Source organism: Hylobates moloch, unplaced genomic scaffold (genome assembly GCF_009828535.3).
Source record: "Hylobates moloch isolate HMO894 unplaced genomic scaffold, HMol_V3 SCAFFOLD_12, whole genome shotgun sequence".
In the NCBI taxonomy this organism is placed as follows: domain Eukaryota; kingdom Metazoa; phylum Chordata; class Mammalia; order Primates; family Hylobatidae; genus Hylobates; species Hylobates moloch.
Window position 1 is genome coordinate 43,750,976 of NW_026652287.1, and position 26,692 is coordinate 43,777,667.

Consider the following 26,692-nt stretch of genomic DNA (forward strand, 5'->3'; position numbering starts at 1 on the left):
ATGAGGGTGGATGTGTCTTAGTCCTGCGTCCGTCGCAGGCTTTGGGGCTGTCTGCAGCTCCTGATCAAATAGGGCTTAGTTCCTGCCCAGTCGGTTGGTGTGAATCTCATGCTAAACTAAGAAAGCTCACTGCAGATTTACCTGGGGAGGGGCGGGGCGGCACTGAATCAGGGTTTTGGGAAGGCAGCATGAGTCCCCATCACAGCTTCCTCGTGAGCCTCTTGGGTCCCCTCCTTATTCTAACAAAGGTAGTTGCTCCAGGTGTCTGCCCTTCCATCGCCGCGGGGTCCTCGGGTCACCCCGAGGGTTTCCGGGCAGTGGAACTCAGGCATCTGACCCCACACATGACGCAACCTTCATTCCTTGTTGGGTACCCGGCCAGGGCCAATGAAATTGCTGACCATGCTTTGTTTCTCTCTGACTTATCTCCCCTGCCCCCGGGTCTGGACGGTTTCAGGACCGGGCTTTTCACCCCGGATTTGGCATTCGAGGCCATTGTGAAAAAGCAGGTCGTCAAGCTGAAAGAGCCCTGTCTGAAATGTGTCGACCTGGTTATCCAGGAGCTAATCAATACAGTTAGGCAGTGTACCAGTAAGGTATTGCTCCCCCGGCAGGGTGACTCCTGACCTTGTGGAAACAGGGGTACGGGGGTTTGGTATCAGGCTTCCAGCGCCTCATCGGCCCTCACTGGTGCTTTTTCTCCCCATATCGCTTGGTGTCTGTGAACTTGGCCTCTCCCCAGAGGCTGGGGCAGGAGCATGTTGGCCTGGGCCCAGGCACACGGGAGTGCCAGGCCTCCTGGACTGGCCAGATAGATGCACAGTTGTCCCTGGGACCCTGATACCAAGCCTAGCATGTGTCTGATGAAATTGGGGTTTCACTGGGCTGTTGCTTTGCTGCCTCCTGGGAAGCAGAGAGGGACCCCCTGCGTCAACTGCTGGAGGCTGAGCTCCTTGAAGCTCCCTGGCTGTCACCCCTTCTTGACCAATGCCCGGCATTCTCACACTTCCCTGGAGCCACCGACTTCTCTGTCCCTCAGCTCTGGGAATGGCCTGAATGCCAGCGACATCATGAGAGCCAGCTGGGCTCCTAAGTGCCCCTGCCCACCCCTTGCACCCCATGTTGTCCCCCAGGGGCAGCCCATTTTGGGATCCACTCAGTCACAGTGCTTCTATGCGCCCTCAACGAGCCACTGCCTCCACTCGGCAGGACGCGCCGGGCTCCCCCAACCTGCTCCAACGCTGCGGGCCTGGTTACCAGGGCAGCACGCTTTGGCCAAGCAGCTGAAATGCCTCCCAGTGGGCAGTCTGTGCTTGCGCGACCACAGTGTCCCCAGCGCTCCGGGTTGCCAGGGAATTTCTGCTTGAGCCCCTCTGTTCTTAGTCTGGAAAAGCCCACATTTGCTGCTTAAGCTTCTTCGATTAGAAAAGGGAGGGGGAAAACAGCCCAAACTGGAAAATGCTCTTCCTAGAGCCAGGTGTCATGGACATGAACACCTTGGCTGTCTGTCTGTGCAATGACAACCCCTGTGGCCCTTCTGTAACTACACTCCAGACCGAGCCCACACCCCGAAACCCCAGACCTCTTTGATCCGAAGCAGCTTCCGGGGCAAATGCGGGCGCAGGCTCCCCTGTGCATGGACTAATCAGATGACTCTCGTTTCTTCTCTCTGTCTCCTGTCCTGCGTGTGTGGCCTGCACTGTCCCTGGGTGTCTTTCTGCCTCATCCTGCCCTCCGCATGACCCAGGACGGGGCTCTTCACCCCCGACATGGCCTTTGAAGCCATTGTGAAAAAACAGATTGTAAAACTCAAAGAGCCGAGTTTGAAGTGTGTTGATCTCGTGGTCTCAGAGCTGGCCACGGTCATAAAAAAGTGTGCCGAGAAGGTAACAGGTTTCGTTCTCATCTCCGCATTTGTCCCCGTCCTCCCCCTCCATGTGTTAGCCTCAACCCGAGCATCTGGAAAATTCAGCCTCGACAGGAACCCCCTTCCGCCTACCAGTTGTCACTTAGAGATGTCGCCACCTTGCATTGGCAGATGGAATGGGGGGAGTGGCATCTCACGTGGGTTGTGGCTGCCCGTGGGGGCGGTCAGCCTTTGATGTTGCCAAACGCATCGCATTTACTAAGCAGTGCCCTTTCCTGGAACCCCTAGAGAAACGGGTTTCCCAGCCAGCACCAAAACAGCAAAACACGGGAAACACATCATCTGTGTAGCCCTGCGTATTCTCACAATCTAGGCCACCTGAGAGTAACCATTCCATTTTCCCCAACTCGTGGACTTGACCCACACTGCAGAAGATGTGACTCCCCTGTGCATGAGGTCTGGTTAAGTTGGTGCTACAGATGAAGCCTGGGGAAGTGGGGGCATTTGGCAAGTGGGTGCCACAGATACAGCAATCAGGAGTGGTTCTCTGCAGGGAGTTCCCACCGAGGCTGATGGCCCAGGTGCCCCCCTTACCATTCTAGAACAGACGCTACTCACTGACGCTGGCGAGGCCCTTCAGGGTTCCTGCTCTTACCCAGTGCTGGGCAAGAGGGGGATACCCTGAAGCCCTGGATGGCATACATGCCCCTGCTTTTCTGCTTTCATGCCGCCTCCTGCCTCCTGCCTCCGGGTCACTGGCTGAAAAAGCAGCTCTGCTCTCCTGCTGTCTCCGTTCCATGGTGCCCCCACTCTTCTGCTCTTAGCTCCCAGCTGGACTCGCTGGGGGCCAGGAGCAAGATATGGGCTCGGTGGGCCCCCTCATATCTCATTCCCCACCCCCTCCGCATTTTCTACCTGTGTGGTTCATGTTGCTTCCCGTGCCACGAGGACATTGCCAATGCGGCCACTCTGCTTGTTCCCCCAGCTCAGTTCCTACCCCCGGTTGCGAGAGGAGACTGAGCGAATCGTCACCACTTACATCCGGGAACGGGAGGGGAGAACCAAGGACCAGGTACTGGCCTTTTGTCTTCTTTATTGGGTGTAATTTACATGCAGTAAATGTCAAGTGTACTGTTCTGTGCATGCTGACAGCTGCATATGGCAAAGTAACCCTCACCTCAATCAAGATATACAGCAGTTCTGTCACCTCCTAAAATCCCTGTCCCTATGCCTCTTTGTAGTCAACCCCTCAAAAACCCACAGGCTAGGCTGGGTGTAGTAACTCACGCCTGTAATCCCAGCACTTAAGGAGGCTCAGGCAGGAGGATTGCTTGAGCCCAGGAGTTCGAGACCAACCTGGGCAACATAGCAAGACCTTGTCTCTACAAAAACATAAAAAAATTAGCCAGGCGTGGTGGCGCATGCCTGTGGTCCCAGCTACTTGGGAGGCTGAGGTGGGAGGATCCCTTGAGCCCACAAGATGAAGCTTCAGTAAGTTATGGTCGTGCCATTGCCCTCCAGCCTGGGAGAAAGAGCGAGACCCTGTCTCTTAAAAAAAAAAGAAGCAGCAAAGGAAATCCCCAGGCCCTGGCCACCACCAGCCCGCTCCCTATCCTACAGTCTTTTGAGTGGACTCCCATAGCATAAGGCCCATTGACTCTTGACTCCCTTCCTGCCTCCCTTCTTCCCTCCCTCCCTCCCCTCAGCGTCGTGCATTTGGGAGCCAAGCGTGTTGTTTGTTTTATCTGTAGTTTGCTGCCTTGATTACTAAGCAATCTTCCAGGGAATGGATGGAGGACAGCATGGACCTCTACTTGCTGCTGGAGGGTGTTTGGGGTGCTTTTTGTGTTGTGGTTTTTTTGTTTTTTTTTGAGACAGAGTTTTGAGACAGAGTTTTTCCCAGGCTAGGGTGCAGTGGCACGATCTCGACTCGCTGCCACCTGCACTTCCCAGGTTCAATCGATTCTCATGCCTCAGCCTCTGAAGTAGCCAAGACTACACACATGCCACCTTACCCACCTAATTTTTGTATTTTTAGTAGAGAGAGATTTTCACCATGTTGGCCAGGCTGGTCTTGAACTCCTGACCTCAGGTGATCTGCCCATCTCGGCCTCCCAAAGTGCTGGGATTATAGGCGTGAGCTACCACACCAGCCTGCTTTTTCTGTTTTAACATTTAACACTTTCTTGCAAAGGCATGCAAGCACACACCCCAAGTCACTGCCTACCCCTTCAGCTGAGACTGTCACTCACTAAGCACTGGGCCGTCCTTACACTCTCGTGCAGCCTCAGCCTTTTGAGTAGCTGGGACTACAGGTGCATGCCACCATACCCGGCTAATTTTTGTATTTTTAGTAGAGATGGGGTTTCGCCATGTTGGCCAGGCTGGTCTTGAACTCCTGAGCTCAAGTGATCCACCCACCTCGGCCTCCCAGAGTGCTGGGATGACAGGTGTGAGCCACCGCTCCCGGATCTATTTCGAGTCACTTTCTCTCAGTTGTCCTCTGTGTTCTTTTTACAACTGTTTGTTGAAACCAGAGCTTAATTAAGCCCTTGCTTGTTACGTCATTTTGTTTAAAATGGTCCCTCTCCCCTTGCCATTGATGGGGATGAAATCAGCTCATTTGTCCTGCAGAGAGGCGCCCAGTTTCGATTTGGCCAATTGCTCCCTCGGAGCACGGGTCCGCCTATGCCTCATAGCTGCTGTAGCTTAGAAATTATATCAAAAGTCTGGAAGAGTCTGATTCTTTTAGTTGTTACTGTTGGTAAGAATGCTGCCGGCCCTTCCACAGTCCCTGGTGCCCACCTGCCATCCTGCCGGGCCGGATCTGAGAGCGCTGGGTTGAGGAGACTCAGGCCTTACTAAACCAGCCACGCTCGCTCCCACAGATGGAGCACCCTGGCATTTTCCAGCAGGCCGACAGGTCCGAGTGCCTTGCCCTACTTTATTCTTGGGAACTTGGAGGTGCAGCGAGGGGAAGTGACTGGCCCAGGGCCAGGGGAGTCCAGTGAGGCACATCCAAGCCCCTCCTCCCCAGCAGCCTGGCCTGTTACGAATGGGAACCAAGCCAGTGAGCTGCCTGGATCCATGGTTCCCATAGACCAACTTCATCCTGGGAAAAGGACAAGAAAGATGAGGGAGGGAGAGTTTCAGCAAGTGCAGTGGACTTGCAAGCCCTGCTCCTCACATGAGACTTAACCTTTCTAGCTTGATAGCTTGTGTGTGTGTGTGTGTGTGTGCGCGCGCGCACGTGCATGCACGTGTGTGTTTTATTTTAGTATTCATAGTTGGACAAATTAGCTTCACAGTTTTAATGCAACACTTTGAACACGCCAGGCGCTAAAGACTTTACAGGCTGGACACAGTGGCTCACGCCTGTAATCCTAGCACTTTGGGAGGCCAAGGCAGGTGGATTGCCTGAGCTCAGGAGTTCGAGACCAGCCTGGGCAACACGGTGAAAACCCGTCTCTACTAAAATACAAAAAATTAGCCGGGTGGTATGGCGTGTGCCTGTGGTCCCAGCTACTCGGAAGGCTGAGGCAGGAGAATTGCTTGAACCCAGGAGTCAGAGGTTGCAGTGAGCCGAGATTGCGCCACTGCATGCCAGCCTGGGTGACACAGTGAGACTCTGTCTCCCAAAAAAAAGAAAAGGAAAAAAATACAAGGCAGTGGCTTGCAGTGGCTCACACCTGTAATCCCAGCACTTTGGGAGGCCAAAGCAGGAGGATCACTTGAGCCTAGGAGTTCAGGACCAGTCTGGGCAACATAGTGAGACCCCGCCTCTACAAAAAAAAAGAGAAAAATCAGCCAGGTGTGGTGGCACATGCCTGCTGCCCCAGCATCTTGGGACGCTGAGGCAGGGGGTTGCTTGAGCCCAGGAGTTTGAGGCTATGATTATTCTACTGCACTCCAGCCTGGGAGACAGAGTAAGTTCTTTTCTTTAAAAAAAACCAGGTGCAGTGGCTCATGCTTGTAATCCCAGCACTTTGAGAGGCCGAGGTGGGCGGATCATGAGGTCAGGATTTCGAGACCAGCCTGGCCAACTCAGTGAAACCCTGTATCTACTAAAAATACAAAAATTAGCTGGGCATGGTGGCAGGCACCTGTAATCCCAGCTATTTGGGAGGCTGAGGCAGGAGAATCGCTTGAACCCAGGAGGCAGAGGTTGCAGTGAGCCAAGATTGCGCCACTGCACTGCAGCCTGGTTGACAGCGAGACGCCGTCTCGAAGAAAAAAAAAACAAACAGTTGCACATTATTAAACCCTTGGCAGTTGGGCCTCCTGTCATCCCATTCCACAGCTCAGTAACGTGAGGCCCAGGATCACATGGCCAGTTAGTGGCTCAATCAAGACTCCAGACCTTGGGTACAGCGGCCCTGCCTGTGACTGGCACATTGGGCTGCGTGGCTGTGCTGTTGTCCCAGGCTCTGTTGCCTGTGAGGGTGTGGGGAGTGTGACACCAGCCCCCTGTTCTCCTGTCTGGGAAGCCTCCTGGTTCCCATGCCTTCCCTGCTGCCAAGACCAGGAAATGCTCTTGCCGCCGTCCCCGCTTGCCAGGCTTGGCCCTATACTCACAGCGACCCCTGCTCTCCCCCAGATTCTTCTGCTGATCGACATTGAGCAGTCCTACATCAACACGAACCATGAGGACTTCATTGGGTTTGCCAAGTAGGTACTTTTGGAGACAGTGGCTGGTCGGGCGGCACCAATCCTCACTTTCAGATCCAAGGAGGTGACCGAGTTGGGATTCTCTGAGAGGGCAGGGGTCAGACAGTCTCTGTCGGGGGTCCTAGGGTGAAGGCAGAGCCACCTGAGAATATCTGGAAGCTCTCCTGAGCTGATAATGGTCCACTGTCCCCAACCAACATGCCTTCTGTGAGGCATCCCCATGGTTAGTTTAGGGAGAGGACAGTGCTATGTTCAGACCTGCATGGAGAGGGCGAAGCCAGCCAGCTGCTGCACCCCCTCTCCCTCAGGACTTCTCAGAGCCTTTAGCGATCAGTGTGCAGCTTTTCCCAGACTCTGCCCCTTCATGGGCAGCATCTCATGGGCTCAGGGCTCCGGAAGCTGCTCTTTGGGAAATGCTGCCTGGGGTCTCCCTAGCTTCAAGGCATACACTGTAGATTTAAACCAGAACCTTCCTTGGCACCCAGATGAGGGCCCAGATTGGGGAGCTCTGATTTCAGCAGGATGTCGATTCAGTGCTAGTGGTCTCAGGCATCACCCGCTGATTCCTTCAGCCCCTTGGCATGCTTGGGCCTCACTCAGATTGTTGGAGAGGCTCACACAGGCCTTCCTGCCTGAGGCAGGCTGGATGGTGCCGCTGGTATGCCCTCTCACTGGGCCCTGTGATGGAGCAGCGGGCAAACCTACACCCAGCTCACCACCCTCAGAGGAAGGCCCCATGCAGGGAACCGACGGGGACCCAGGCCATTAAGGTGTAGTGTGCTTAGTGTTGGGCGGGGCCGTGCAGGGCCTGTGGGTGTCCAGAGGGCGGCCGTTGGGCCTTGCCTTGAGGGGCCAGGCAGGCTTCCTAGGGGAGGGCCTCTAGAGCCAAATCTCAGGCTATGGAGTCAGCAGATAGAACATTTATCGGTGCAACTGACAAAGCTGATTGAGGATCTGTTCTGTGCTGGGTACCAGGTAGGTGAGGAGAAGGGAGGAAGGAAAAGGAAGGAATGAGGGCCTCATCAGAACCCCTCCTAGAGATGAGCCGAGGTCCCTGACTGGGCCTCCCCTGCCTGTGGGTGGCAGCCCCCGGCCCTGTGCTCCCGGCCGCCGGGTGTGTGTGGGCTCACAGCACTGGTCCCCATCCTTGGTTTGCTGCTGTTTTCCTCACCTTGATGTCTCTGCTTCTCACACTTCATCCACAGTTCCTTCTCACAATCTCTCCTGTTTTTCCTTTGACCACTCTTTCCTCTGGATTCCTGGGCCTTCCCACTTACACCAGCTGTTACTATACTGAGCAGTTGGTGACCTGGTGGGTATTGCCTGCTGTGTGCCTTTGCCCTGGTGTGTGAACGGGTACGCCCTGGCTGGGTGGCCCCAGCCCTGGGTGGGACATCCCTGGGGCCTGCTGCAGAGCTACGGGGCGCTCTCTCAGAGCCCGGGCCAGGACCTTGACCGCACCAGCTGTAGCCCCTGCTGTTTCAGAGCCTGTAGGCTGGGGAGGTGGAGTCCTTAAACAAATTGTCACAAGGATGATGAGAGTAGGAAGAGAGGGTAGGGGTAGGCTGTGGGAAAGGGGAGCCGGGAATGTGACCTGGAGAGATCTTCATGAAGAAGTCAGGTGATGCCAGGGGGACCCCAGAGAATTGGACCCAGGGAAGGAAGGCTACAAGACCAGGCAGGTGGAGGTAAGAGAGCCAGCGGCCAGGCTCCGTCACCAGGAGGGCCCTGCAGGTCCGTGGGAGGATTTTGGATTTTCCCCCAAGACACCAGGATGCTTCTGATTAGGTCCAGGCTCAGGAGAGGGGCCACCTTGTGGGCTGCTATTTGAGGGAGCCCTGGCAAGGATGGGAGCCAGGAGGCCCTCAGGAAATAGCACCTCTGGGACCTCGCTGTCACCCAGCCATCACTGTGAAGGTTGGCTCAGCTCAGTGCCACCTCCTTCAGATGCTGTTGATGAAAATCCTTCTTGTGCTTGGATGCTCTGGGCTTCCCATTGCCCTCCAAATATATATTATAAACAGGGCCCAAGCCTGGCACAGTGGCTCATGCCTGTAATCCCAGTACCTTGCAGGAGGCCAAGGTGGGTGGATCGCTGGAGCCCAGGAGTTTGAGACCAGTCTGGGAAACATGGTGAAACCCTGTGTCTACAAAAAATACAAAAATCAACTGGGCATGGTGGTGGTGCATAATCTCAGCTACTTGGGAGGCTGAGGTGGAAGAATGACCTGAGCCCGGGAAGTCAAGGCTGCAGTGAGCCATGATCACACCAGGGCTCTCCAGCCTGGGTGACAGAGTGAGACTCTGTCTCAAAAATAAATAAGTAAATAAAGGGCCCAGATAAGAAGCCCTATAATAAACTTATTGAATGTTGGGAATATCATTGGATAAAATTCTGCCTTTGTTCTTAGTTTTCCAGCCTTTCCTGATCTAGAAACAGAAGCCTACTTTCTCCCTTATTCTGTAGCCAACTTGGACTTTAAAACAAAACCCCCGAGGTAGTCAGGAAAGGAAGGTGACCAAGCTGACTTGCTTTTCCATATTGTTCTGAAAGTTTCAGCCAAAGCAATAAGAAAAGAAAAGAAAACATGATGGATAAGTAACAGGAGATATACGTTGTTTGCAAGTGGTGATATGATTTTCAGAGTAGAAAATATATTAGAACCATAAGGTGGTGGAGTAGGTGTCCACATATAAAATATAATGGGATTTGTCTATGCTGGCATGAACTAGCCAGGAAGTAGGATTGATAAAGAAGAAAAGAGATCTGGGATTGTGGATGAATAAGGAACCTTATAGAAACACACTCTGTCGACCTTGGATGTCCTCTAAATTTGGGTCAGGAGTCATGCAAGATATGTGCTGTTTCATGGCCAGCAGCTGTCCCACAGTCTGATGTCTAAGACTGGATGGCTCTGTGGTTAGAGCCACTTACAGGCTGGTGTTGGGATCAAATGATGAGAAGAGTAGGAAGAAGGGCCAGGTGCAGTGGCTCATGCCTGTAATCCCAGCACTTTGGGAGGTGGAGCCTGGCAGATCCCTTGAGTCTAGGAATTTAAGACCAGCCTGGGCAACACAGTGAAACCTCGTCTCTACAAAAAATTAAAAATTAGCTGAGCATGGTGGTATGCACCTGTGGTTCCAGCTACTCGGGAGACTGAGGCAGGGGAATTACTTGAGCCCGGGAGGTCAAGGCTGCAGTGAGCTGTGATTGCGGCACTGCACTCATCTTAGGCAACTCCTTCTCACACTTCCCCTTAGAAACTCTGGGATTCTAGTGACATCTGGAAGTAACCTGCACTTTAATAAGTCGGCTGAGATGAGGGCCTAGAAGCCTCAGTTGAACCAGATACATCTACTTGTTCCGTGTGCCCAGGCCGTTTCCCTTGCGCAGTTCTTTGTGTGCAGGGGGCTTCTCTCTGCCTCTACCTGTGGCTGCTCACTTGGTCCCCAGGGAGAGAACAGCCACATTCGCCTCTTGCCCTTCTTCCCCCTCAGCATCTTGTCCACATGAACCCTGTCTGTTCTTTGGTTTCAGTGCCCAGCAGAGGAGCACGCAGCTGAACAAGAAGAGAGCCATCCCCAATCAGGTAGCACACCCCTCTGCAGCCTGCCGCTCTACCCTGGGGGCGGGAGGATGCTAAGTGACAGCCAAGCCCCAGTGATGGAGCTCGGCCTGTGGAAAGCCCCTCCACAGCCTCACTACCAGGCCATCTGCTGTCTCGGCCTCTAGAGGCCGCTTAGGAATTGATAATTCTGGGAGATGGTCTGAGAGCCGACACTCTGGCAGGGCCTAGTGGGCACATTTTACCCACCCAGAAGGCCCTATGTGCCATCCAAGGCCAGGGTTAGAACTTGACTCTTGGCTGGGCACAGTAGCTCATGCCTGTAATCCCAGCATTTTGGGAGGCCGAGGTGGGAGGATCACTTGAGGCTAAGAGTTTGAGACCAGCCTGGGCAACATAGAAAGACTCTGTCTCTACAAATAATAATATTTAAAAATTACCTGGGCGTGGTGGCTCATGCCTATCACCCCAGCTACTTAGGGGGCCAAGGCGGGAGGATCACTTGAGCCCAGCAGTTCATGACCATCCAGGGCAATACAATGAGACCTAGTCTTAAAAATTAATAATAGGCTGGGCATGATGGCTCACGCCTGTAATTCTAGCACGTTAGGAGGCCGAGGCGGGCGGATTGCCTGAGCTCAGGAGTTTGAGACCAGCCTGGCTAACATGGCAAAAACCCCATCTCTACTAAAAATACAAAAAATTAGCCAGGCGTGGTGGCACGTGCCTGTAATCCCAGCTACTCAGGAGGCTGAGGCAGGAGGATTGCTTGAACTTTGGAGGCAGAGGTTACAGTGAGCCAAGATTGCACCACTGCACTCCAGTCTGGGTGACAGGGCCAGACTCTGTCTCCAAAAATAATAATAAAGATATAAATAAGAATTTTTCCCTTGAGCGGGGGTCTGTGACCTCTTTGAGCTTTCCAACACAGCCCCAGGGATTGGGAGCCCCTAGGTGAGAGTCGCTGGAAACTACATTGTCACTAGCAGCTCAGGGGAGCTTGGGATAGTTGAAGCCCTACACCTGGAGAAGCCCTGAGCCACAAAGGGTTGTACCTTGACATCTTAACCCAGCTAGAGGCCTTGTGAAATATGAACGGCTGTATCAATGCCTGCCTTCAGTGCCTTATTATTATTATTATTATTATTATTTTGACACGGAGTCTCGCATGACAATGGGCTGCAGTGCAGTGGCGCAATCTTGGCTCACTCCAACCTCTGCCTCCCAGGTTCAAGCGATTCTCCTGGTTCAGCCTTCCCAGTAGCTGGGATTACAGGTGCCCACCACGACACTAGGCTAATTTTTTTAAATTTTTTTTCTTGAGATGGAGTCTTGTTCTGTGTCCCAGCTGGAGTGCAGTGGCATGATCTCGGCTCGCTGCAACCTCCACCTCCCGGGTTCAAGCAATTCTCTGCCTCAGCCTCCTGAGTAGCTGGGATTACAGGCGCCTGCCACCATACCCAGCTAATTTTTTTGTATTTTTAGTAGAGGGGGGGGGTTTCACCATCTTGGCCAGGCTGGTCTCAAACTCCTGACCTGGTGATCCACCCGCCTCGGCCTCCCAAAGTGCTGGAATTACAGGCATAAGCCACCACACCTGGCCTTTTTTTTCTTTTTTTTTCTTTTTTTTTTTTTTTTTGAGACAGAGTCTCACTCCGCCACCAAGGCTGGAGTGCAGTGGCGTGGTCTCGGCTCATCGCAACCTCCATCTCCTAGCTTCATGTGATTCTCCTGCCTCAGCCTTCTGAGTAGTGAGGATTACAGGAGCCTGCCACCATCCCTGACTAATTTCTGTATTTTTAGTAGAGACAGGGTTTCACCATGTTGGCCAGGCTGGTCTCAAACTCCTGACCCCAGGTGATCCACCTGCCTCGCCCGGACAAAGTGCTGGGATTATAGGCTTGAGCCACCGTGTCCGGCCTTTATTATTAATTTTTTTAAGAAAACCTGGCCGGGCACAGTGGCTCACGCCTGTAGTCCTAACACTTTGGGAGGCCAAGGCGGGCGGATCACCTGAGGGTCAAGAGTTAGAGAACAGCCTGGCCAACATGGTGAAACCTCGTCTCTACTAAAATACAAAAAATTAGCTGGGCATGATGGCGGGTGCCTATAATCCCACCTACTCGGGAGGCTGAGACAGGAGAATCACTTGAACCCAGGAGATGGTGGTTGTGGTGAGCCAAGATCGCACCACTGCACTCTGGCCTGGGCGGCTGAGCGAGACTCCGTATCAAAAAAAAAAAAGAAAGAAAAGGAAACCCATAATCTTCACAAAATTTCTGCCTATGTCCCTCCCTTCTCCCCATTGGGCAGGGGTGGGGGCGGGGACTCCACCGTGTACCTTGCACGATCATAGAGCCTACTGGAAGGAAGAACGTAACCATTGCATGATTTATTTTTGCGCTTGCCGTAGGTAATACATATGTTGTTGCTTTTTTGTTTCTTGAGATGATAATGAATTAAATATTAACACCATGAATATGATTAATAGCATGTAATTTTTTTTCTTTTGCTGTTTTTTCCCCTGCTCTTCTCTTCTCCTGTTTTTGTGCTTTTCCTGCTTTTTCTTTGTCCCCTTCACGTCCCTTCCATCTCTTTTCCTCTGCCTGCTCTTCCCTGATTTACCCACAACCCTAACTTTGCATATTCAAAGGGGGAGATCCTGGTAAGTACATGCTTAGTGTGGTAGCAAACGTTAGAGAATCTAGTGGTGATGGAGACCCCGCCCACCCCTTAATATTCCCTGTTCCCCATCCCCTCCAAATAACAAAAATACTAAAAATCGAGCTAACCTGGAAACCCCATGCCGCAGCCAGCGCTGGACTGCGCGTTGCCCTGGGTGTAAGTCGACTCACACAGGCACTAACTGGACCGCCACCCTTGAAGGCGCACTCCTGCAGCCAGTTCCTGGCAGGTTTTCCTGGTTTCCTGTAGGTCAGGGATGGCAAATACTTAGACACTGCCCCTACCTCCCCTCACATCCCTGGCTGTGGAAGATCTCGCTTAAGCCAGACCAGAATTCATTCTTCGCACTGCCCCTCCTCCTTCTATCTCCTATGCAGATGTCACTCATGGATCAGAGCATATTTTTCCACATGGCAGAAAACTTGCCCTCTTGTGCCCATGGCAGACATGGCTAGTTGATCTAGCATTCTTTGCCTTGTGCTGCTCCTCTAGCACATGCCCATGGCAGACATTGCTAATCAATCCTGGCATTCTTTCCAAATAAGCTTGCCAGCACTCCTGTTCTATAGCAGATGTGGCTAAGTGATTAAGGTATTGTTTTTTTCCCTATATGATACCCTGTTCTCTATGCATGGCAGGCATGACTAGTCAATCAGGAGCCCCTTTCCTAGTTACTGCCTCTTGTCCTCCAGATAAATTGATGAGGCTCTCCTGTTCCACTTACCCGTTCTCCTATCCTTTGCCTGTGACAGGCAAAACTAATTGATCCTAGCACCGTTTCCTGCCACGCCCAGAATTCTCACCACAGTGCTCCAGGTATCTTGTACCAGTCGATTGACAAGGCCCCCAAGATGAATCATATTTGCTGTCCGTCCCTGCTGTGGGTAACACCTCCTTACTTTGTGCAAAGCCCTTGGCTGGGGCCCATTGTGGGGCGTGAGATGGGCATAAGGCCCAGTCCAGCCCAGCCCAGTGGGAAGCAGCCTGCTACTCATATCTGAGAGCTGAGCCCAGCTCATGGAGCTCACCTCTAGGCAGCTGGCCTCAGCCCAGCTCTTACACTTGGACAGCACAGCCTGGGCCTCCAGTCCTAGCAGGGGCTCCCTTTTGCTGGACATTCTCCCATTGCCAGCCACCAAGGCACTGGTCATCCCTGCCACTGCTCACTGGCAGGATCTTCTGGCAATCCCAGGATCTTTCTTGTAGCTGAGCCGATCCTATGCCAGGGCCTCGCTGCTCCCAGGGCCTGGGTGTGCAGATAGGGCCATGAGTGGGGGCAGTGACGGGAGGAATTAGTTGGCCTCGGGCTTGTGGTTTTCAGGTTCCTCATGTGTTCCCCCCAGTCCCCTTGAATTTGCCAGGCCAAGGCCAGGAACCTGCTTCTCCCTTGTACCCCAAGAGGTTTAGGGGTTCCTCTTTTCCTACCAGAGGCCACATAGCCCAGCCCTGTCATGAGCGTGGCTGTGACCTCTGGGTCTCCCATCTGTGGTTTCCATCTCTACCCGGGAGACTCAGGCCAGGACCCTCACCCAGGAAAGAGGCTGGAGCAGCCTGCCAGGGGATCCCTGCTTTCCGCTCCCTGCCTGCCCTGCCACCCATGCCGCCCCATGTGCCTGCCTGCCTGTCACTGCACCCCAGCCCGTGACGGCCTGCCGTCTCTTCTCTCTCTCCCACCCCCACTTCCTTCTAAGCCCGGTCCCATTGGGATGTGTCCCTTGGATGCAAACCTGACTTTCTACTGAGGCCTGGCCCCTCCCTTTTCTCTGGGTCGCAAGTGGTGGATGGCTAACAGTGCCTTTGTTTGCCACCCATAGCTTGCAGCTCCCTAGGGTGAGATTTTGTCTCTGAACCCATGTGGACAAGGGCACCTCAGGGCTGCTGCCAGACCTCCTGCCCCAAGGCTCGGTGTGCCATCCCCAGCGTGGCCCCGATCAGTGCCCTGGCTCTCTGGCCATGCACCCCAAAGCGTAGCATGGGCCCTGTCCTCCAGCTCTGACCAACACTAACCCCGGCTGGAGGCAGGAGAGCCAGGCCACCTAGGGGTGCGCGAGCACATCCCTCCCCTTGGAAACCGGGCCAGGCCTAGGAGTATGGAGGCCTCACATTTCTCTGGGGGAGCACTGATAGCCTGTCTCCCTGTTTTCCCTCACCTGGTTGTCCTTCAGGCATGGAACCAGGGTCTACTAAGCACTCGTTCTGTGCCTAGCCGTGGGCTGAGACAAGGCAGTGCCCCCACCCCGCTCCCCCCGGGTGAATGGAGGCATTCCCAGAATGCCAGGCCTTTGGTGCTAACACCAGGACGTCCTGGGCAGACCAAGAAGAGCTTGTCACTGCGTTCCCAGAGGGGATGCCGTGGCCTCACAGGGGCTGCTGGCCTCAGCCCCCTCACCCACCACCAGGCAGCCCGTGAATGGCCAGATGCCAGGGGTCACTGCCTGCTCCAGACAACTGTGAGAGTCCTGTCTGCTCATCCCAGGAAGGGATAAGTCTGTACCCTTGGCCTTAACAAGGGGTGCCCGGTGGCATCTCATGCTGTCCCCAACCTGGGCAGTGACTTCTGCATGGTCCAGGGGTCCCTGGGTACTCTTTAGCCACCTCCATCTTCATGGCCACCTGGGGCTTAGCACTCACATCCAGCCACCAAGGAGCCGCTGGAGCTGTGGGCTGGTGGCCCTGATTCAGAATGTCAGGCCCGGGGTAGGTCGGGGTAGTTCGGATGAAGCCCCTCCAGAGGACCGCCCCCGACTAGGACAGCATCTGGGCCCCAGAGGGATTCCTGGAGGCCCCGTCTCTGGCACTCCTGCCATGCCATGCCCTGCCATGCCCTGCACTGGGGCATGCAGGCCAGCCCTTCGCAGCTGTCTGTGGCCGTGCTCAGCCCACCCTTTGTAGCTTGGCCAAGTCTGTCAGTGCCTGGGTCCCAGGCCGCCCTGTGCGTGCCTCTGTGTGCTTCTTGCAGCTCCCAGGGCCCTCGTCCTGAGTGGGGTGGGGGGCTCTGCCCACACATGCCTCCAGCGGCCAGGGAGCGTGGGAGCACAGCCCCCAGGCTGCCTGCCGCTAGCTGTCAGGTGAGTCCCTGCGCAGGCCTGGGTTCTGACCCCCACTCAGATGACAGCTACAGCCACACAATCCCCATCCACGGGGTCTCCCAGCCTAGAACCCTGATGTGTCGGTCAAAAGGACGACCACTAGGCCTGCAGCCAGGTTGGGACATGAGCCATGCTCCTTTAGTGTCCTTGCGGAGGGCCCCTGGGCTCACACCTTTGACCCTAGCCCTCTGTGTGGATGCTACCCTTGGAACCTTATCTCACACAAACAAGTGCAGTTCCTCAGATGTCACATTTCATGTGCCACAGCCCCACACACAAGCCCCAGGGACTCCTCCCATGGGCCCCTTTCCATCAGGCCTCTGTGACTCTATCCCCCATCAGCCCCTGGCCCAGTGAGTCTGTCTGTCCGCCCACCTGCCCAGGTGGCACCCCATGTTGGTTTCCCGCTGGAAATGCTTGGGACAGGTTGGAACTGGGTTTCCTGGGCTTTGGGACTGGAGGTGTCTCTATCGCGGTCCCTGGCTTCCCACTGAGCTGTGGGCAAGGCTGCTGCGCTGGGGGATGGCTGGGGCGTGGAGCGAGGTTCCCCGCTAAGCTGCGCGCTTTCCCCCAGGTGATCCGCAGGGGCTGGCTGACCATCAACAACATCAGCCTGATGAAGGGCGGCTCCAAGGAGTACTGGTTTGTGCTGACTGCTGAGTCGCTGTCCTGGTACAAGGATGAGGAGGTGAGTGGCAGGCGGGAGCAGGCCACCGGGGTAGGTGGGGCAGCCGGGGAAGAGCGGGTGGGTGCTCCCTCTGGGCAGAACTCATTCAGTCACTGTGCCACTCTACCCCGAGTCACCATTAGGACCGTAACTCGCTGGGCACGGTGGCTCCCGCCTGTAATCCCAGCACTTTGGGAGGCCGAGGCAGGTGGATCACGAGGTCGGGAGTTCGAGACCAGCCTGACCAACATGATGAAACCCCGTCTCTACTAAAATTGCAAAAATTAGCCAGGAGTGGTGGCACACACCTGTAATCCCAGCTACTCAGGAGGCTGAGGCAGGAGAACCGTTTGAACCCAGGAGGCGGAGGTTGCAGTGAGCCAAGATTGTGCCACTGCATTCCAGCCTGGGCGACAGCGAGACTCCATCTCAAAACAAACAAACAAAAAACAACCATAACCCAGGACTGGAGAGCAGGCACCATGTGCCAAAAGGCTCACATTGTACATGGCCCCCATGGGGCCAGCTCCTAGAGTGCAAAAGGGAGATGGAGGGTGACGGAGTCACTAGCAGGCTAGAAACAGGCCCTGACCTCCAGTGCCACTGTGACTGCCCCATGCTCAAGAGAAGGGGCCATGCCCAAGGGTCAGGGGCTCAGGCATGCAGCCAGCCTCCAGGGGCGCCAGGGTTCCATCACTTACAGCTCAGTCAGGCCCTTTGCCTCTCTGGGCCTCAGTTTTTCTGGCTGCGAAGTGGTCTAGGATGGTCTCTGCCCACTGTGCAGTGCTTGGCCACAGTGTGCAGAACGATCCCCACATGCTCGTCATTATGGGAAGGAAGTGGAGAGGCCCCTGGGTGATGACTACAGGGAGCAGTGTTGAATGCTGAGTCATGGGAGGGACTCATTCACTGTGAGTGAGGGGGCAGGCCTTGAGCAAGGACACTGCTGACTGGCCTCTGCTCTCCATGCTGACCGAGCATCCCTCCTGATTGTCCTATGTAGAAAGAGATACATAATGTTTGACATATTTATGGGGTCCCTGTGATGTTTTATTAGATGTACAGAGTATGTAATAATCACGGCAGGGTGTTTGTGGTGTGTCACTTTTGTATTCCTCATTTTCCTGTGTTCGGAACAGTTCAGGTCCTCTCTTCTGACTACTTTGAAATATACAAGGCCAGGCACGGTGCCTCAGGCTTATAATCCTGGCACTTTGGGAGGCTGAGGTAGGAAGGTGGCCTGAGTTCAGGCATTCAAGATCAGTTTGAGCAACATAGCATTACCGTGTGTCTATTAAAACTCAAAAAAAATTAGCTAGGCATGGTGGCACATACCTGTAGTCCCAGCTACTCAGGAGGCTGAGGTGGGAGGGTCACTTGAGCCCAGGAGATGGAGGCTGTAGTGAGCTACGATCGCACCACCGCACTCCAGCCTGGGCCACAGAGCAAGACCCTGCCTCAAAAGAAAAAAAAAAAAAAGAAGAAGAAGAAGAAATTGACAATACACTGTTGCATTGTTGGCCGGGCGCAGTGGCTCGTGCCTGTAATCTCAGCACTCTGGGAGGCTGAGGTGGGTGGATCACCTGGGGTCAGGTATTCGAGACCTGCCTGGCCAACATGGTGAAGCCCCTTCTCTACTAAAAATGCAAAAATTAGCCAGGTGTGTTGGCGCACGCTTGTAATCCTAGCTACTTGGGAGGCTGAGGCAGGAGAATCACTGGAACCTGGGAGGCGGAGGTTGCAGGGAGCCGAGATCGCCCCATTGCACTCCAGCCTGGGTGACAGAATGAGACTCCCTCTCAAAAATAAAAAAAACAGGCTGGGCGCAGTGGCTCACGCCATTAATCCCAGCACTTTGGGAGGACAAGGCGGGCAGATCACCTGAGGTTGGGAGTTCGAGACCAGCCTGACCAACATGGAGAAACCCCGTCTCTACTAAAAATACAAAATTAGTCTGGCGTGGTGGCGCATACCTGTAATCCCAGCTACTCGGGAGGCTGAGGTGGGAGAATCGCTTGAACCTGGGAAGCAGAGGTTGCGGTGAGCCGAGATTGCGCCATTGCAGTCCAGCCTGAGCAACAAGAGTGAAACTGTGTCTCAAAGAAAAAAAAACACCAGACAAGTGTTGTTAACTATAGTCTTAACTGCAGTCACCCTACTCTGCTGTTGAACAATAGAAGTTAATGCCTCTTCTCTAACTGTATGTTTGTACTCATTAACCCACCTCTCTTTACCCCCTACTTGTCCCCACCTGTCCCAACCTCTAGTATTTATCCTTCTACTCTCCACCTCTGTGAGATCCGTTCTTCTACCTTTTTTTTTTAGCTCCCACGTGTGAGTGACAACATGCAAGACTTGTCTTTTTGTGCCTGGCTTATTTCACTTAACATAATGACCTCCAGTTCCATTCATGTTGCTGCAAATGACAGGATCTCATTCTTTTTTATGGCCCTTATCAACCCATTTCTTGCTTAATTCTCTTGACGTAACCATGGCTTAGTGGCCTGGAAGGGAAGCTACTTCTGTGTGACAGCTTGTTGCTACTCTGATGCGGTCCAGGTTGGCTTTCAAGAGTCCCTGGCAAAGAGAGCTGTGTTTTTCTCATTGTCCTGGTTGCTCCGGGAGAAGACTGCAGGCTATCCCGTGAGCCGTGGCTGTGTTATGTGGGCAATGGATTTGCATCTGTCACAGAGGCCCAAAATGAAGGCACTTAAAGAGATGAAGTCTGTTTCTTGCTCACATCTCAGTGAGCTTGGTGACCCTGTGCTGCAAGCCTGCCCAGGGCCTGGCTCCGCCTCCCCTGTTGCCACCTTAACACAGGGCTCCCTTCATAGTTTAAAATGGCTGCCCCACACCCATCACCATGTAGCCTCTAGCAGCCCAAGAAGGGAAAGATGGGCCTCTGTGTGTGGGAACTGTGAGTCCAGCTAACAGTTCTAGCACTTTCTAAGAAGGAAGTGGATATTGGTTGTTTCTGAGCGTGACAGCTGGGGCTTGACACCCTGAATTCACCAGGATATTGGTTGGGTGGTGTCAACCCTTCGTGTCTCGTCTCCCCACCTATAAAGTCAGGACTGTGGCCTGTCCCCTCTGGACTGCGGGAGCCAGTCGGGGAATTCTGGTACTTGAGCCCAGGACTGTGCCTGGCTCACCACATGTGTCCCAGGTTTTGTCCTGGTGGCTACCAGCGTCAAGTCCTCCCAGCTCCTCTCTGTAGGAGGGAACCTACCCACCTACCCCCAGTGCATAGAGGAGGAGCTGGAGGCTATGTCAGGTGCAGGGCCAGCTGGCCAGTCCCCATGGTCCCTGGGATGGCACAGCCACCAATTCAGTCCAGGCAACCTCAGTGGAGAGGCTGGGATTGCCTGAGGCCCCTGGAGCTGCCCTGCCTGGCTGTCTTCCCTTTGGGTTTGGGGGAATGCTCTGTGGGACTGCCCCCCACTGGGGGCTTGCTGGCAGCCACCCCAGCCCCAGGACAGGCAGGACTGGGCTTGGGAGTCCCAGGCTTAGAGAGAAGGCAGGTTGGGGGCCCTGGCTGGCCCCAGGGAGGAGCAAAGAGAGGAGGGCCTCGTGGCTATGGACCCCTGCTCTGTGCTGGGCTCATTGGCTAAGAGAGCCCACTGAGGCCACACCTGAGGAGAACCCTACTCCCCGCGAGGAAACCCTCACGCTTGCCATTCGGGTGGCTCTGTGGTCACCCCCATCTAAGGCTCTGAGTGGTGACTTGCCCCACGTCATGGAGTGGGGGAGGGTCCCCCTGGGGTGGACGCTTCCCCAGTGCACGTCTGCGGGCCCATGCTCCCTGACCTGAGGGACACCCCAGCCCGACATCCGGACACCTCCGCTGCAGCCCAGGCCTGATGTCCCCTTGACCGAGGGCATTGGGGGTGAAAGGATCATCCTGCTCCACATGAGGCCAGACGCTCATCTCTGGAATGTTTCTGAAACCTCAGGAGCCCTGAGGCCTCTGCAGAATTCTGGGGCACTGTTTCTAAACCCAGGGTGGTGGACTCTGCTGAGCCATCATACAAGCATTTCTGGGGTCCCTGTGGAACCTTCCAGAACCTCAGATCCAGTGAACCTCATGGGGTTGGGATGTGGGAGGAGTGTGGAGCCAGGCGTGGTCCGCAGCCTTCTCCCCGCCTCAGGCTCCTCTAGGAACTCAACGTGTCCGGATCGGATGGCTCCTCAAAATGGCCGGGGTCGGGTGGGGTGGGGTGCCCTTTCACTTTTTCTCCCCTCTTTCCGCCTTGCAGTCAGAAGCCAGCCTGCGCTGTGGTGCATGGGTTGTCAGGCCAGCTGAGAGCTGGTCCCCTGCCTTTCAGCTCAGGGCTGTGGGGACCTTCCAGGGTACCCTGGGTGGGAATGCCAGGCCTGGGGCAGCGAGCCCTGGAGGAGCCTCTGGGCCTGAACCTCAGCCTGGCAGCTCTCTGCCTGGCAGCACTGCAAGTCTAGTTTTCAGATCTCCTCTTCCCTCACGTGAGGAGCTCTTCGTGTTTTCCTCATCTGAGAGTTGAAAGCCAGAGCCCCCTACCCTCCCGTGGAGCCCCACGTTGGAGTCTGGAGCAGTGGTGGGAGAAGGGCCGGGGGCCGGCCGTAATGAGAAACAGCTGACCTGTGAAAGGGGCCCTGTGTGAGCCCCAGACACAAAGCAGGCTCCAGTCAGGAGGGGGCAGTCATGGAACCTGTCCCCCGCCACCACCCAAGTTAGGATCCCAGTAGGGACCCTTGGAGTCACACACGTGGCAGCCACCCCTGAGGAGGAGGCCACCCTCTTAGATGCCTCAGTGAGACACAAGACATCAATATCTCTTTATTTAAAAAATAAGAGAAGACATTTACAGCCATGGGGTGGGGATGGCGGACTGATAGGGCCAGGCCCCCAACCCCTCGGCCGGCCTCGGGGCTCCCTCTGCCTTTCCCCAGCGCCTCTTCTCCCACCCAGGCCCTCGAATCTTCTATGCGAGGCTCTGCCACAGTGGGAAACGGGGTGGTGGAAAATGACACTCACCTGCCGGCGAGTTTGGGGGGCCTGTCTCGACGAGCCGCTCACCCAAGCCCAGCCTAACCAATGTGCAGACTACTGTACACATTGAGAGCCTCCTGAACAGGTAGTCTGAACACTGGGTTGGCGGGGCCGGCTATCCATCCCGCAGAACCCCCCAGGCAGATGCCGGGGCCACCAGGCCAGGCCGTGCCTCAGCACCTCTGAGCTGCCAAGGAAACCACCACTCTTCCCGAGACGATCCGCTCTGTCCCTTCTGACGTGGCAAGGCTGGGGCCGGCTCGCATCTGGAGAAAGTTCTGGGTTTTCAGGAAATCCTAAAGAGTGGGGGAGGCGGAGCAGGAGGCAGGGTTTGGGATCGTGGCTTCTGGGCTCAGGAGAATGTCTGACTCTTTGGGGGTCGGGGGTGGGGAGGAGGGGCGCATACATGCCTCTGTGTGTGTGTGCGCGTGCGCGTGCGCTCACGAGTGTGCGTGCCGGCAGCACCAGGAAGGCGGCCACTGATTTCTGGGCGGAATTGCACTGTAAACAGTTCCAGATGTGGCATTAGCCGGAACGGCCTGTGACTCAGTTACTTGGCCCCGCTTGCTGGAAGCTTCCAGCCGCATGACGCTATAGGGTCAGGGCAGCAAAGGCCCTTGGGCAAACGTCCGAGCGGGGAGCAGGGCTTCTGCAGAGCCCCCTCCCCTGGCCCCTTCTAAAGCCCCCAAAACTCTTCCCCGAGAGGTGGGAGGGACCCAGGCCCTGTGTTACCCAGCCTTGCCTGGGATGACGGGTGCAGGCTTTCTTCATCACCTTCCTTCCCTTGGGTCCGCAGTGGCATCCCTCCCTCCATGACCACCGGGCCCCTCTTCTATGCTCTGCTCCCTCCATGGCCACCAGGCCCCTCTTCCTATGTTCTGCTCTACTTCTTTGCCTAGAGCCTGGCAGGCTAATCCTGGAGCCGCTCACAAGAGCCACCAAAGAAAATCCCGGGTGCTCATGGGCACCAGCTCTGCAGTGGGCACCAAGCTCCTCCATCCTCCTTGGACAGATGAGGAAACTGAGATGAGATGGGAGGTGGGGGGGAAGTGGCTTGCCCGAGGGCACACGGCCAGGAAAGGGCAGGGCTGGCATCACCTCAACCATGCTGAGCTCCTAACGCCCTGAGGCTGAGCCCATGTGCCAAGCCCACTGCTTCATCCTGGCTCCCCTTGCAAAGTCCTGACACTCCCAGCCGGCCCCCACTTGCCAGGGAGCCCCAGCTGCCTTCTCCACAGTCACTGTGGCTGCTCCTGAACTTGGAGGCAGCAGCCAGGTTAGGCTTTGTGCTGGGGCAGCACAGTGAGGGGACATGAGAGGAGTTTCCAGAGACGGCCCAGGGAGAAGAAGGGCCAGGGGCACTGTGGGGAGGACTGGGCTTTGGGTCACAGGGACCTGGCCTCTGAAGTCCTGCTGTGGCTTGCGCTGCCTGCTGTGTGGCCTTCGGCAGCCAACTTCCCTCCCTGACTAGGAGGGATCCGTGAACTGAGACCAAGCAGTGCATGGCATGGGTCCCCAAGAGCTGCTGCTGTGGCTGGTGGGCACACACGTCACTGGGTGAGCGTGGGGCTCCAGGGTGCCACCCCCAGCTCCGTGACTCGCCAGCCCCTTGCCTCTGGCCGAGGGGCCCACCTCCTCTGAGCTGCCTTCCTAGCAGTTTGGACAGCCGTGCCTGGCACTTGGTTGGTGCTTCTTGAACAGGGCCAACCTTAGAAAGCAAGTGATAGGGCCAGGTGTGATGGCACACACCTGTAATCCCAGCACTTTGGGAGGCTTGCTTGAACCCAGGAGTTTAAGAACAGCCTGGGCAGCATAGTGAGACCCCATCTCTATTAAAATAATGATAATAATAAAGAAAGGGGGCCGGGCGCAGTGGCTCACGCTTGTAATCCCAGCACTTTGGGAGGCCGAGGCGGGCGGATCATGAGGTCAGGAGATCGAGACCATGGTGAAACCCCGTCTCTACTAAAAATACAAAAAATTAGCCGGGTGTGGTGGCGGGCGCCTGTAGTCCCAGCTACTCGGAGAGTCTGAGGCAGGAGAATGGCGTGAACCCGGGAGGCGGAGGTTGCAGTGAGCCGAGATCGTGCCACTGCACTTCAGCCTAGGGGACAGAGCGAGACTCCGTCTCAAAAAAAAAAATAAATAAATAGTAATAATAATAAAGAAAGGGAGTAAGGCTTCTGCATCACCTGGCCCAGGCATCAGCTATCCAGCCCCAAGATGTCCTAAAGCAGCCAAGGCTGAAATCCCAGCCCTGCTCCTCTCTGCCTCAGTCTTCCCCTCTGTAAAATGGCATCACAGAGGTAACTCATTCCTAGGCTCGTTTCAAAGATGGAGCCCAGATAAAAGTTCCATTCACTCCGTTCAAGGCGAGGGGCGGTTGTGTTGTGCGTGCAGTCAGCCACATGTCAGTAGTGAACTCAAGAGGAGTCCCCGCCCTGGAGAAACTTGAGTCAGTCCAGTGGCAGTCAGCCACCTAGGTCAATAAGCACAGGCAGTCAGGCACCTAAGTCAGCAAGCGCAGGATACGTGACGTGTTGTGTGAGGGAAAAGGAGGATGGAGGTGGAGAGGGTGCGGGTAGAGTTAGGGCAGGAGGGAGCCATGCAGGTGTCAGGATCAGGCAGTGGCCCAGTCGTCCAAAGGCCCTGGGGTAGGAACCCACCTGGGATAGGAACCCACCTGGGATACCCAGGGAGCATCATGGAGGGCAACGTGGCTGGGACAGAGTGATGGACAGGGAGGGGCCGGCAGATGGGCTCATCCACAGCAGCGACCAGCATTGAGAAGCCCCCAGGGCTGGTGGTGGCGCATGCTGCACGCTCTGGCCTGGGGCATCCTGAGTTGTCACGGGGACAGCTCAGGGTGACTCTTTTCCCTCCACCCTCAGGAGAAAGAGAAAAAGTACATGCTGCCTCTGGACAACCTCAAGATCCGTGATGTGGAGAAGGGCTTCATGTCCAACAAGCACGTCTTCGCCATCTTCAACACGGAGCAGAGGTGAGGGGCCCAGGGGCCTGGGGAGGGCTCGGGGTGAAGACCAATGGCCTCATTCACACTCCACAGCCTTCATTGAGCACCTGGCTGTCAGCAGTCCCAGCCCTTGGGACCCACCTTTTAGAAAGGGGAGTCACGTGAGGAACAGCAAATGCCAGGGATGCTTCCCATGCTGGGTCAGAGATGACCTCTCTGGGCAGAGACGGGGATGAAGGCAGGCTCCAAGTCAGGTGGGAGCCAAGGAGAGTTCTGAGCACAGGGTGACCAGGACCTGGCTCAGGTGCTCGCAGGCGCCCTCTGGTGGCTGAGAGGGAAACAGTAAGAGAGGGTGAGAGACGGGGGACCAGGGCAAAGGCCGCTGCCTTGTCCAAGTGGGCGATGATGAGGCCAGACACCATAGGGAAGGAGGGTGCAGATTCTGGGTAGAAGAGTCAGGCGGAGCCCTGGCGGGCATGGATATGAGAGAGAAAGGCACCAATGGTGACCCTGAGTACCTGGGCCTGAGCTCATGCACTGCCCAGCTGCTGCCATTGGCTGAGGTGGGGAAGGCAGCGGCAGGGTAGGCCTGGAGACAGCCAAGAGCTCCATTTAGGCCATGCCAAGGGAGAGGGCGCATCAGGGAGGCACCTGGGTAGATCGAGGAGTGTGACGTCCAGGAACGAGCTCCAGTCTGGGATGTGAACTGGGCAGTCACCATTGCGTGGACAGTATTTCAAGGAATGAAACCAGATGAGCTCCCAGGAGAGTGAAGCTGGAGAATGGGAGGCCCCAGGAAGCTCACAGTACATCTGTCCCATGAGGCAGTAGCTGGAGACTTTAGCGGAGACACTGCTCTCAGGAAGAGACCCAGCTGGCAGGAGGGCTCTTCCCATGCTCACACAGTCACTCTCATCCAGGAAGCAGGGCCCACCTGAATCAGGGATTAGCTGTCAGCAAAGGCCCGGTGGTACCCCGAGACCCGTAGGCAGGCACTGACTTCCTCCCTGCTGGCCCCAGAACCTCCTTGCCTACTGCTTGGCTACACCCACCAACTCCAGCTGAGTCTCCTGGTTCCCTCCTGCTTTGCTCTGGCTGGCCTAAAGCTCCGAGACCCATTTGTCCACCAGCTGGCCCTGAAAACCTTCATAGCTCTTCTAGGCTTGCCCCTGGCCATATGACACCTGGCAGCTGTCCCAGGTCCCTGAGCCATGTGCCTCCTGTACAGGGAGGGTGACAATATTACCTGATATATCTTTTAAGAGCAGGTTCAGGAAACCCAGAGTAATAGCTGCAAAAACAAGATAGATAGTTGATGGTTTTTTATGTAAATTAAGTCCAGACTTTAGTATCCTGGGCAAAGTGGAGCAGCTCCACAGGCATCAGGGTCCAGGCCCTGCATGTTCCTCAGGATTCCACCTGATATGCAGAAGCCGAGCTCTGTGGTGGGACAGGCCTGCCACGAAATCCTGACTTTTTTTTTTTTTTAAACGGAGTTTCACTGTTGTTGCCCAGGCTGGAGTGCAATGGTGTGATCTCAGCTCACCACAACCTCTGCCTCCTGGGTTCAAGCGATTCTCCTGCCTCAGCCTCCTAAGTAGCTGGGATTACAGGCATGCACCACCATGCCTGGCTAATTTTTTATTTTTAGTAGAGACGGAGTTTCTCCATATTGGTCAGGCTGGGCTCAAACTCCCAACCTCAGGTGATCCACCCACCTTGGCCTCCCAAAGTGCTGGGATTACAGGTGTGAGCTACCGCGCCTGGTCCAAAACCCCAACTTCTACTTCTTTGTCCAAAATGGCTGCCCAGACTCCAGCCATTGTGATGATGTCCCAGGCAGCAGCAGGAAGGAGGAGAGAAGGAGCTACAAGGGCATGCCTCTCCCCACACAACCCCATCTAGAGGTCGTTCAGGGCAGCCACTTGCTGACCACAAACCTAAGTCTCACTTAAAGGCTTTATGGGCAGCTTGGCTGTTTTAACCACACCTGGATGTGAGACAGGAAAATGTGTGTGGCATGTGGCACGGGGCCTGGCCTGTAGACCACCATCTGCAAGCATTGTTTAGCATCCATTCCATTTATCTTCCAGCTTTGAGACCCTGGTTCTTTTTTCTTTTTTCTTCCTTTTTTTTTTTTTTTTTTTTTT

At 55.2% G+C, this 26,692-nt stretch overlaps 1 protein-coding gene across 7 annotated transcripts in view; it reads left to right on the forward strand.

Annotated features, from left to right (window-relative positions):
• The window catches only part of DNM2 (dynamin 2), a 115,418-nt gene that overhangs the window by 78,377 nt on the left and 10,349 nt on the right, over window positions 1-26,692 (forward strand). For 2 of the 7 annotated variants that reach the window (XM_032169676.2, XM_032169679.2), the window contains exons 10-16: window positions 458-596; window positions 2,853-2,939; window positions 6,465-6,535; window positions 10,074-10,125; window positions 12,755-12,766; window positions 16,450-16,563; window positions 24,460-24,569. In XM_032169676.2, coding sequence (XP_032025567.1) covers window positions 458-596; window positions 2,853-2,939; window positions 6,465-6,535; window positions 10,074-10,125; window positions 12,755-12,766; window positions 16,450-16,563; window positions 24,460-24,569 — 585 coding nt within the window. Of the gene's footprint in view, window positions 1-457; window positions 597-1,747; window positions 1,887-2,852; window positions 2,940-6,464; window positions 6,536-10,073; window positions 10,126-12,754; window positions 12,767-16,449; window positions 16,564-24,459; window positions 24,570-26,692 lie in introns of all 7 variants that reach the window. The other 5 variants (XM_032169677.2, XM_032169678.2, XM_032169681.2 and 2 more) reach the window with 3 other exon arrangements.